The 13,570-nt window shown below is 31.0% G+C and overlaps 1 protein-coding gene across 1 annotated transcript in view; it reads left to right on the top strand.

Annotated features, from left to right (window-relative positions):
* LOC109064589 (low-density lipoprotein receptor-related protein 1B-like) overlaps positions 1-9,937 on the top strand; it is a 252,014-nt gene extending 242,077 nt beyond the window's left edge. Inside the window, 4 exon segments of the mRNA XM_042749544.1 lie at positions 17-182; positions 5,606-5,769; positions 9,270-9,434; positions 9,723-9,937. Coding sequence (XP_042605478.1) covers positions 17-182; positions 5,606-5,769; positions 9,270-9,434; positions 9,723-9,922 — 695 coding nt within the window. The 3' untranslated portion in view covers positions 9,923-9,937.
* Positions 9,938-13,570: the final 3,633 nt, after the last annotated feature.

The raw sequence follows: 13,570 nt of genomic DNA, 5'->3' as shown, positions 1-13,570 counted from the left end.
TTGGTTTTGTTTCCAGGAATTTATCAACCCTTCCGAATCGACCCTGTTCGAGGACTACACGTACGGGTTCGGCATGAAGCACGACGTCTTCAACGGGTTCATAAATATGGGAAGGGTCGCCTGCCGAGAAGCTTCAGTCCTGGGTGGTGGAGAGAGCGTCCAGCTGTCTTGGTCTTCCATCGGTACAAACAACAGGAATGTGAGTCTGAAAATGTGTCTCAATCGAAAAAGATGATTTAAAGGGGTAGTTCACCCACAAATTAGAATTTTGCCACCATTTACTCACCCTCAACGTTGTTTTTCAAAACCTTATGACTTTGTTTTTCCTTGGAAAACACAAGCTAAGCTTCTTTTTCCATAAAAATGAAAAAATATAGAAGCAAAATTAAAAGACTGTGTTGAAGGATGTGAGGATAAGGAGGAAAAAGCAAAGTTGGACGTGAAACATGAGGGTGTGCATCGTCCATGGCCCGGCCAGGCGAGTCTTGCATCATAGAGTTTACGTCAGGGGTAAGAATGGGTGAAATCGATGGACTGCTGTCTGGCCACCGTGCTTTTACAAGCCCATATTACTGGCAAGTGTTTTTATTATAAAATTACCTGGCTCTAATCAGATGAATGAAAATGTTGAAAATATGTCCCCTCTGATGTTTTGAAGTCATGAAATGAAATCAAAATCTGGCTCTACTGTATTCTTCCGGAATAACTTATTCTGGTCTTATTCTGCACGCATTTGTTACTGCACATTAGTAGCAGTAAAAGCTAAAAGGAAAGTACAATACAAGAACAAGAACCAGTTGTCACAATACGATACACATCACAATACAATACAATAAAATAAAATAAAAATAAAATAAAATAAAATAAAATAAAATAAATGTAGTATTTATACAACAATAAAATGTTTCTGAGAAATATAAAAATATTAAGAATTAATATTTTTGTGGCATATTTAATATTATTTATTTTCAAAATTGTTTTAAATAGTCATATATAATAATCATATATCAAATAAATCTGCTGTAATATCGAGGAATCTGTTACCAAAGGTTTTATTTTATTGATGTTCATATTTTTTAAAATAATTGTTCGTTTAATGTGATAATAAATAGATAATTGTTATTTTAATATAACAATAAACTGCTGTAAATAGAAAAAAAAAGGATTAGGAATTTAATTTATGTTAATCTAGATTACATTAAATATGGTAATATTATTGATATTTTTAGTCGTGTGGTGTGTGTGTGTGTGTGTGTGTCATTTTTAAACAGGAATGTTATGTTTATATTATACATGTTGATTTTTACATTAATCATAGCTGTCTCGTACTAACGCCAATAGTTATTGTAAAAAATAAAATAAAAAAATCTTTGAAAAATAATAATAAAAAATGCAGCTCCATTCCACATTATTTGCTCATAGAACATTTTAATTTGCATTACAAATTGTTCCTTTCGTTTTATCAGTTCTATCCATTCTATCAGCAACTGTGGATTTATAATATCCTGGATCTTTTTAAGTTTTTTTCCCTGTTATTGGGACCCGGTGTGACCCTGCTCCCATTGTATCCTTTATAGTCGCTTTATTGTGTGTTTTCATTCCTCTTCCTTCCATTACGATTTTTTCACTGTTCTGTCTCAAAAGACTCTTAGCCTCCGCTGATCTCTCTCATCTCTCCTTATAAAGATAGGAATGTAGGGATCTGGAGACCGTGTTGTTGGTCTTTGTGCTGGTTGGTAATGGAATGTCAGTCGCTACCTGGATTGCTTTTGCACTGCAAAGCTTTATGCGAAGATGCTCTTCAAAACCCACTGCAAAGCTAAAGTAAAAAAGACAAAAAATCAAAAATATAAGGTCTCGCACATGCACAATACCCACCGACTAAAAGCTTTTAGAGAGTTAGTTTGTTATAATATTCTAGTATAGTTTCATCTTTCTGGACAAACAGTATGCTGCGGGATGGAAAGACGCCAATGTTCTGCTCACTTTTGTAGCATAATGCCTTCTATGATCTCCAGTGTAATGTTTTTTTGCCCTGTAATTTAGACCATTTTTAGTTCTCATCTGGCCCGCTTAGAAATTCAAACAGCACTGTTTTGCTAACTGTACCTTTAAGACCATATGCAAATGAACCCCTGTTATAATTGTAAATTTTTGTGCTACATCTTGTTTACATTTAATTATTTATTTATCGATATATATATATATATAATAATCTATATATATATATATATATAGTAGATATCTATATTATATAATAGGGGTATATCAGTATAAATTTTCATAATTTAGCTAAAATGTTTTGCTACACTCTGAATTGATCATTTATTTATTTTGTGTGTTTAATTTACAATATGCTCTGCTTTGTTTGGTTTTTTGATTTTTTATTCATTTAACTCATTTTTTATTTTAATTCACATTTTGCTACACCTAAAGAATCCCGACTCCCTGTTTTTTAACTGGCTTAATTATGTTTTTTTGTTGTTGTTTTGTTTTATTTGTATAAATTTATTTTGATATATTTTGATATTCTATGGATTTGATGTGGTTTTGTTATGGTTTTAGTTGTTGTTTTTTTAACTAAATATTTTGTTACACTAAAATTCACTGACTTTTTGAACTGGTTTCATTGTTTTGTTTTGCTCCTTTATTTTGTTTCGTTTTGCTGTAAAAATGTAACTTACTATTTTGCTACACTAATTGATTCACTGATATTTTGAACTGGTTTCATTATGTTTTGTTTTATTTTGTTTTGCTACAACAATTTAACTAAATATTTTGCTAAACTAAAGGCTTTTTGAACTGGTTTCCCTTTACATGATATATATATATATATGGCAGGAATGTTTACCTCTTTCGAACTGTCCATTTAAACCCGTTCAAAAGAGCAGAAAGCATCATATATTTCATGCATGTTTATTTCCTCTTCTCTTCCTCTCTTTACATTAACATTAACAAAGGTTAATAAATACAGTAATTGAATGTATTGTTCATCACATGTTTTGTTCATGTAAATTGATACTTTGACAAATGAACTAATGGAATCTTATTCTAAAGTGTACCGAATGCACATTTTAACTGGTTTATTTGTGTTATTTTATAACAATTTAAAACTAAATATTTTATTTTATTTACATTTTGTTGTCAACCGTTTTGTGAATGCGTCTCTACGATGATCCTATCCTAATGAACCATTTGATAGTGCAAAAACTCCCATTTTTATGTTCATTTTCCTCTTCTCTTCCTCCTCTCTCCTCTCAGTGTCCAACCCATGTGCAAAGATGAATTGCGCTGTTTCCTTTCTTTGCCTCCTACGAACCAAACCAGCGGGGGCCAGATGTGGTGTTGTCCCGAGGGTGAAAATCTGCTGCTGACAGGACCTGCACGGACACCAACATCTCAGGTACATCTGTCTAAACGCACTCGGCAGGATGTTCTTACATCACTAACAGAGTGCCAGCGCAACCTCGAGAGGCGTGTCAAACTCAGATCTTTCACTTGAGTGATTTTGACTGAAGTGTGCTATTCTTGGCCCTTTGCCCACACATGCAATACACCTGAAGCCAGTGTTCTAAAACAAGACAGCGATTGTGTTGCTAGTATTGATTCAGTCAGAGTGGATGACTTATTTGATTAGCAGTGCTTGCTAAGGCGAGCCTTCTGTATCTTTGAACCACCTTAGTCAGATGTAGCCTAGAACCATACAATAGTTAATGGACTGTATATTTTATTTATTTATGTTTATTAATTTATACATTCTAAAATGTATCAATATACAACAATGAGGCAAAACAATATAACAACTCTGCACTGCTTGCATGTTTTTTATACAAAAAAATAAATAAATAAAAATAATTAAATGTTAAGACTGATCAAAGAACTCTAAAATCAAAATATATTTTGCAGATTTTTTTTTTTATTGAATAGTATTAGTATATTAAAAAAGTATGTCCCCCACACAAATCATTAAATAAATAAATAAACATTTTCATGCATTTTAGAAAAAGGTAGAGCCTTTAGAATCCGGTTTATACAATGGCACAATTCGTTGCCCACGGAACTGGTCGGGCATTTTATTCACACAACCCATCAATCAGGGTGAGCTGATTCTATTTCCCATCAATTGCTGAGCTTATTTTTTTAACTAATATTTTATTTTTGAAAAAACAAACAAACAAAGAGAGTATTTGTTTGATTTATAGTTTTTTGTGTAATTTATAAATTTATTTATGAATAGAATTAGTATTTGGTTTGGATTATTGTTTTTTTTTGAAATCTATCAATTCAAAATTGATACTTTGTATCAATAAATTAACTGTACATCCCAATTATTATTTAATTAATTTAAGTTAAATTTTAATTATTATTTTAAATCCATCTAAAATTAAATTCGTTTATTTTAAATGAAATTAATATGTTTACTAAAAGAGTTAGCTTGTCATTTTTAGAGCTTAAAACACTCTTTACTTTAAGTTGCATTAAGCGGTGTGTGTTGTGTGCTGTCAAACAATTAATCGCAATTAATCGCATCCAAATAAAGTTTTTGTTTACACAATATATAGTTTGTTGTACTGCTGCACATTTGTTATGTAGATAATACAATTCACACTGACATACAGGCTATATTCTGTAATATATTACATGTATTTACATGTACTGTATATATTTATATTCATAGAGAATTTATATTATGATATAATATATTTAATATAAAAACAACATATTTTCTTAAATATATACAGTACCGGCCGTGTGCGTGTATAATATATATATATATATATATCGAATAATATAATAAATATCAGTGTCAATTTTGACCAGCAAAATTTTGATTTAGTTTTAGCATATGTCTTTTGACTAAAAATGCCGGTTAGGTTTTTTCGCAGTATTTTAGTCATCTGAATTGTTTTTTCGGTGTAGTCCAGTTTTAGTCGACTGTGTGAATCTACAGTAAATTAGTAGGATAAAAAATCTAATGGGTTACACTTTACAGTGCATTTATTAAGCATTTCTCAAAAATGTTCAAACTTATTATATAGGTTTGATATTAAGGTTTCATCATGATAGACACCAATTTAACTACGGTGACACAAAACATGCTTTTATGTTAAAATTAAATAAAACCACTTCTCATAAAGATCAAGAACATGGTCTTCGTTTTAATGAAATAATAATATAAATCGTTGTCGTTGGTGAAAAAAAATGTTGTCGACGAATATTATGACGAAAATTATTCGTCAACGAAATTAACAATAATAAATATACACAGTACACACACATATATTTTGTAAACAATAACTTTTATTTTGGATGCGATTAATTGTTTGACAGGTGTGTGTGTGTGTGTGTGTGTGTGTGTGTGTATATCAGTTGTGATATGACAAATATCAAAATACATCATAAATCAACTAAAAATTACAAAATGTGATGTCTTATTTTTCTTTTTTTATTAATATACATTGTTAATTATTATAGTGAAAATGCAATATTATTTATATCAGTTCATTAAAAAAATGTGGATTAGATATTCCCTATTATCCCTAGGATATTAAAAAATGTCCTTACTAAATTATAATTAGCCTTAATGAAGTATTTATGGTTTTAGGAATCTTTGTCATCCGGCCTGTGAGAATGGAGGTCGGTGTATCTCTAATGAACGAGGGGAATCACGCTGCTTCTGCTGGCCAAATTACTCCGGGGAACAATGTGAGATCAGCCACTGTAAGGACTACTGCCTCAACGGAGGCACTTGCACGGGATCTCCACTAGGTAGGCGCTATTCCCATCTGCAACTGGACATCGTTTGTATATTTCTATACCTCCTTTCTACTCATGTTTCACCTTAAGCATGTTCTTCATTTTATGGTAAACAAGTTCACTAGCTATTTAGAAAAATAAACTTTCTTAGCAAAATTCTTATTTGTTGTGTAACTGACACACAAAAAAGACTAATCTATGTAAAAAAATATAAACTATTCTACACATAAATATTAAATTGTTTCAGGTTTTATTTTTTTCTCTCATTTTGTTTTAAAATGTAACAATTCATATTTTATGATCAGAATCATGTATTGTGCAAAAACATACACAAAATGATCAGGTACAAACAGGGTTTTCTTGGCGCCCCTCATCTGCTCTCAGAATTCAAAGTAGGCCACAGGCAGACATCTGACTCAGGAGGGATTTCTCACTCTTTTTGCTTTCTGTCTATTCAGTGAAGAAATGCAGCAGAAATATACAGCACCTGTGCTTCCTTGGGTTGTTTCAGGTCATCCTGTGTTCTCTGAATAGTGTGAAATGATAAACAAGCAAGGATATTGTGAGATTTCATATTACAAGCACCAAATTAACCCAGATTTGCTAAAGGTGGGCATTGTTCTTATAGATGTTAAACGCAGTAATAGCTTTTTCTTAAGGAATAAACCAAAAAAATTGCAATTCTGTCAGCATTTACTCAGTCTGATGTCATTCCAAAAACATATGACATTCTTTTCTTTGTGAAACACAAAAAGACAACTTTAGCAGAATATTCACGCTACTCTTTTCCATATAATGAAAGTATATATATATTTAGATTTTTATATTTATATATTTATTTATATATATGGGAAAATATTTTGTTTTATGTTTTATATTAAATATATAAAAGTATTATTATAATTAAATGTATTTAGTTCTTACTGTAAATATGCTAATTTTATTAAATAACAGTATTAGTATTTTAATTTAAATTATAAATTATAAATAAAAACAAATATTATAAATAATTAAATACATAAATATATCTCATTATCCAAAATAATTTTCCATCCTGTTTCTACTAGACTAAAAAATGTTCTTAATATATCTAAAATATTATTTTAAAATTATTATAAATAAAAAATATAAATATATAATTTTCATATGGAAAAGAGCAGCATGAACATGCAGCTAAATGTCTCCTTTTTTGTTCTATGGAAAAAGAAATTGGTCTGGAACATGATGACTGTGGGTAAATAATGACAGGATTTTTTCCATTCCTTAAAAAGGATAGTTCACCTAAAAATTTAAATTCTGTCATTTATTATTCACCCTCATGTTGAATGTGCATTGAAAACTGACACTGAAGAGAATAAGTTGTTGAATAAAGGCTTCTTGTAGTTTCATAAAATTGCGGTTGGACCACTGATGTCACATGGACTATTTTAATGATGTCCTTACTAGCTTTCTGGGTCTTGATTGTGGTTAGTACCCTTGCTGTCTATGCAGGGTCAGAAAGCTCCCCGTCGGATTTTATCAAAATATCTTTTATTTGTGTTCTGAAAATGACCAAGGCCTTACGGGTTTGGAACGCATGAGGGTGAGTAAATAATGACAGATTTTTGCATTTTTGGGGTGAACCATCCCCTTTAATATACTAGTGACTGAAAGAATGCATTAGCACATGGACTCATGGTTTTTGGACAAGGTAAATTACTGCAATAATTTGGTAATTGCTCCATCGCTAACAAAATGTTATTGAAATTCCCCCCTGATGCACGTACGCCAACTGCCTGACTTGCCTGTTTTCCCAAAAGTGCACCGTCAAGTTCACTCACTGTCTGTTTGCTAGTGCTTTGGTAACAACAGACGTTTCTTTGCCCATTTGTTATCGTAACCTCTACGAAAAAATATACCAGTGCGAAAGCTTGGTAACTCACATTCCCCCTGTGTTTTAGCCTTTTTATACTGAAGAATATTTTGGCAGGAACCCAAAGTCCTGGATGGAATCATCTTTGGAGCGCATTAACGTCTGAGAAACAGTCAGGAATTGTTTCTGTTGGCATCTTTACATTAAAACTGTCATTCGCACCAGCTGGCAGATGGACGCACCAAACAGTAAGATGAAGATCCCCTATGGCTTTGAGATGTGTGTTATACGTGTGAAATCAATGCCCAACAGATGTACTGTCACGCAAAACCCTGCTAGAACACGTTGTGACTGTGTCACAGTAAACTCAAATAATCACATTCTGTTGGCTAGGAAAGCAAAGACTAGGCATAGATTACTGCGATTTGCACTATTCAGCCTGTAAATTAAGTACTGTACTATCAAGGATGTTAGCTGCTTTATTTATTTTTTTGTTAAATGTCAGTAAGTGCCTATTGTATTTTATTTCCTCACAGGTAGTGTTATTTTTAATTAGCTTTTATTTTTATATTTTCAGGTTTCATTTTATTTCAATTATTGCTTTTTTATGAATATTTCTGTTTACCTTTATATATATAATTTTCTGTCCTGTTTCTACAATTTTGTCGCAAGAATGTTCTTCACTGAAACTTCACTAAAAAGTTAATTATATCGCATATATATTACCGTTTAGAAAAGTTTAGGGTCAGTAAAATTTCTCTTATTCTTTTAAGAGAAATTTTATTTGAAGTAGGGAGGTTATCTACTATTATAAGAATTTATTTATTTTTGTTGTTTTTTTTTTATTTATTTAGTTATATATTTTCAATAAGTAATTGTGTTGCTTGTTTGTTGTGTTTTATAACATTTTTATATATGTATATTTAGCTTTTATTTTTTATTTGAATTTTTTAGTTTACAAGTTTTAGTAATTTTTATGTGCTTTTTGTTTTTTTTATTGTCTATCTTGGTTTGATTTTTTTTTTTTTTTATTTTTTTTTTTTTTTTTTTGTAGTTTTTTTTTTTTTTACTTATTTTTTTTTAGCATAATATTTTTTTTTTGTTGTTTTTTTTTTTTTTTTTTTTTTTTTTAGTATGTTGCTTTTGTTGTTTTTTATAAATTTTAAATATTTTATATAGCTTTCATTATTTTTTATTTTATTGTATGTTTTAGTAATAAATGTGCTTTTGTTATTTTTGTGTCTTCAACTGGCTATATATATATTATATATATATTATAGATTATATATATAGATATTCTGTTTTGCATTCATTTTTTTTTCATCTATTAGGCAGTTGTTTTGTTTGATATATTGAGTTATTTTAGTATTTTATTATTATTATTGGTATACATTTTAATTCTGTTTTTATTTTAAGATTTCCACCTAGTATTTTCTTTCAGCTTTATTTTAATTAACTATTTTTTTTTTAATAGTTCTACTTAACAGTAACAACACAGCTTGCAAGGCACTTGTGATATTTTGGGGTCCTATATATTTTTCAGTTTATATTTTGTGTCAGAAATATTCAGGTCAAATGACATTAAATGAAATTAAATTAGTATTGATTAAAATGATCGAGGCAAGTTTAAAGTCACTAAAATATGGTGTATTTTCAACAGGAAAGCCCACGTGTCGCTGCGCCCTTGGTTTCACTGGTCCTCTGTGTGAGAAGCGTGTTTGTGACGGTTACTGTCTGAAATGGAGTGTCACATGTGACATGACCCTGGGGAACCAACCTGTGTGCCACTGTCTGGCAGAATACACCGGAGAACGCTGTCTACACCGTGAGTTGCAGTCTGTTTCATTATAAAACTTTTTTTTTTTTCTGATATCTACTTCAGGCATCATAGGCTGTCAATAGGCTGCTTATGCAGAGTGTCACACTGTTAGCTTAGTAACACGCTAATGTCAAACTCTGCAAGGAGCACTATTTTGACACTTTAAAACACTTAAAATTAGACAAAACTGTTTAGTTGCTTTGAAGAAGAGGTCAGATATGACAGGATGTTAGCAATACATTAATACATTGCTTCAGATCAGTCATAATCGTCTTTCTTTCTGTCTGATGGCAGATATTTGTCACCATTATTGCGTGAACTCCAAAGGCTGCACACTGTCTGGCTCTGGACACGTGGAGTGCGTGTGTCCCACCCGCTACGAGGGACCGAAATGTGAGACGGACCGCTGTCTTCGCTGCCGAGGGGCCCCGTGTATCGTAGACGAAGAGACTGGAGACGTCGCCTGCAAGTGTGTATTCAGTAAAGTGACATGAGCAGTTCAGCACTAATTTATTAGATAATATTATGCAATATGTCTAAATGTAAATATAAAGTAAGTGTGAAAATTGATTAATGTGATGATTAATTGATTAATTGTGATGAATCGCATCCAAAATAAAAGTTTTTGTTTACATAATGTATGTGTGTGTAATGTTTATATTTATAATTTATATATAAATTCGCACACATGCATGTATATATTTAAGAAAAATATGTTATGTTTATGTATTAAATATATTTATATTAGGGATGTCAAAATTAACGTAAATTAATTTAAATGGCACTAATTTTATGAACGCGCAATTAATGCAGCACACATTTTCTGTTTGACCCGTGGCTTAGCCTGTAGTTGGAGAAATGGAGATGCACAGTGTTGCCAACTAGATTTAGCGACTTTTTTTTCCAAAAAAAAAGCGCTTAGCGACACATCTAGCGACTTCTCGGATAAACCATATTTTGAGACTCGCCTGTACTCCTAACTGCGTATACTGACTAATACTCTTGCGTTTCAGTCACTATTTCATATTCATTCCAAACTTGTCTGACAACAGAAACGTAAATATATAAATGAACAACAGTTTTTATTGCGAATTTAGCTGGCATCAAAATACAGTATGTGGGCACAGCGAGACAAACAAAGGTAATAACAAATAATAAATGTTCAGAAAAAGTTAGCTGCCCTGTCGTGTGAAAATGTAAACAGGCTTGTGTAAGTAAATTTGTGCTCAGTGCAAAGAAAGAAAGAGAAGGCCAATGGAACCTGGTATTTTCTGTGTTCTTTTATTCATGTGTCTAATAGACATAAACAAGTTCTTTGAAAAACATCTATGACCTTTGAAACATGTCTAGTCTTCATGCTCTGTTGAGTATGGTTTTAATAATAATAAACATACATTTGCATAAAGCATCCATATTTGTCAATGCCCTTGTTGAGTTTGGGGGGGGGTTTGTCAATGCCCTTGTTGTTTTTGATTGTTGGTTTGTTTAGTTTTGATTAAAGGTTGTTTTTAAGTTGTGATTAATCACGAGTTAACTCTTGGCAATCATGTGTTTAATCGCGATTAAATATTTTAATCGACTGACAGCCCTAATATATATATATCTATATCTCTATCTATTCTATCTATGCTATCTATATATATATATATATATATATATATATATATATATATATATAATATCTATATATATATATATAGATACATATATAAATATATGAATATAAATATATATATAGTAACATTTTAAATACAATGTAAAATATTTTTCAAAATATATACTGTTCATGTGTGTCTTCATCTATACATAATACAGTAAATATACACAGTAAACACATATTATGTAAACAAAAACTTTGATTTTGGATGCGATTATTGTTGATTAATCATTTGACAGCACTAGTCAAATAAAATATAAAACTTTATATTATTGTATAATATAATAGTACAAATATAAAATAAGTGTAAAAAAAATATATAAAACTTTATATTATTGTATAATATAATAGTACAAATATCCTACACATATTTATTTATTTATTTATTTATTTATTAAGACATAAATAAAATTGTACAAATATTATATTCTATACATCTTATTATATTATATTGTCCTATATTTTATTTTATTTATTTATTTAAATAGACATAAAATATTTTAGTGTGCAAATATTATGTGTAAGCATTTCAAATTATGTATTATATAAAACTATTAAAATTTGAATTAATCAATAAAATTATATTAAATTTATTTATTAATGTATAACCGTAATTATTACATTTTTATAATAATTTTAATAACTAATTTTTAGAAAGATAAAATACATTTGTACTAATATTCTATTTTACATAATTGTTTTGTATATAGAAATTATATATTTAAATCATATGCAACTATCATCATATCATTAATGCATCTATATTATTTCTATGTGTGTGTGTGGTTTTGTTAGTATTTTAACATTTAACTGTTTATATATATTATATACTATATTAATACTACCTAATATATATATAACTATATATTATATATATATATTTTTTTTTTTTTTTTTTAAATGTGGGCGTATATACAACCATTTTTTTAATAATTCATATTCCTTGATGATTTAATGACTGCAGTACCTTAAACGACAATTAATTTGGCACTCAAATGTGCATTGCTGTTGTTGTTCACACCATGTGGTGTTCCGGCAGTGCTGTACGCAAATGGCCAGAATGCGGCGCTCAGCTGTCGTTTGTGTGAACGGATCCTGTGTATAGATCGGCGGACCTGCCTGCCAGGCCTCGACTCCGGGAGACGGGCCTGCGTTCTGTCAGTGAGTAATTTCCTTATACGTCCTTTCCTAACGGCAAACCACATTGCCTGCCGTTATTCTCTACGATGTTACATTTTCGGTTTTAAATTGGCTCACTCTGGCCGGTTCCCGTGGTGTGGCCCCCACAGTCCCGGGCAACCATATTTAATAGTGAGTCTGTTTGGTGCTTTTTTTTTCGTGGGTCTCGCTCGTCTGACTTGGGAGGATTGGATGTTTTGTAGTAAAGGTTTAACAGCGGGAGCAGCGGAGTATTATAGGCAGCAAGAGTGAATTATCATCAGGCAGGGGTCGGCCATATTTGCCACTTATATAGTCGACCTCTATATTTTGTAGTGTTAGAGAGAGGCAGAGAACCTAATGAGAAGACGCTGGAAAAACAAACGCAAAAGAACTGAGTGTAAGAAACCTGAAGAAACAAAAGTGGATTCGCGCTTTCTAATATATTCCTGCTATTTAAAGGACAGCGTCTAGAGAGAAAAAAAGTGAAGAAAATAAATAAAGTGTGCTTCTTATTTTTCCAGTTGATTCATTCTTAAAGGCCTTAAAGGGCCAGGTGCTCGAAACCCAAAAATTTAATATAATTTCATCCAAATCGGCTTTCATAATCCTGTATAAGAAGCTTACTGTTCTTCTTCAAAACACGATAAAATAAAAAAAAATCTCGTGGATAGAAAACTGAAGTCACTATTTTTGCGGGAAATTCAAAATGAACAGGCAGTGCAGCTATTAAACAGCTTCGCATATAAGGATGCAGATGTGCAAGTATTGTACAAACGGTTCATAGAACTATTATTCATCTAATTTCTAAGAAGATCTAGGAAGGGAAAGCGACTAATAGTTTTTGTGTGAGAACTTGTACACGTAATTCATACGCTCCTGTAAGATCATGAGTACGATCCAGCAGGTTTTTAAACTAGAATCATTACAGATTGGGTTTAGGGGCGAACTGAATCAACTGATTCCATTGATAAGAATCTGACTTCCTGGTCTGATAGGATCTGAAAGAATGTATTTATTTCTATGAATCAGTGCTTTGCTACTACTTTCTTCGACAAACAGCAACCAAGATGAGCTCATAAAGCAGTTAGCCAATCATAACAGAGCTCATTACATGTATGTTTACGAAGTACCAGTAGCAAACAGCCTGTTTCATTTATAAAACTCGAGAGTAAAGGCTAGGAAATGCGTGTGCGCGGTAACAGATAGAACATTTTTGGTGCAAGAAACCTTGACATTATAAATGGAATGCAAGTATGGTATTTTTCATGTCACCTAAATTCCCTAGAGAGATAAATACGATATGAACTATAAAACAGATTACTTT

This window comes from Cyprinus carpio, chromosome B22, assembly GCF_018340385.1.
Source record: "Cyprinus carpio isolate SPL01 chromosome B22, ASM1834038v1, whole genome shotgun sequence".
NCBI classification, from domain to species: Eukaryota; Metazoa; Chordata; class Actinopteri; order Cypriniformes; family Cyprinidae; genus Cyprinus; species Cyprinus carpio.
This window is presented reverse-complemented; position numbering and strand designations above follow the sequence as displayed.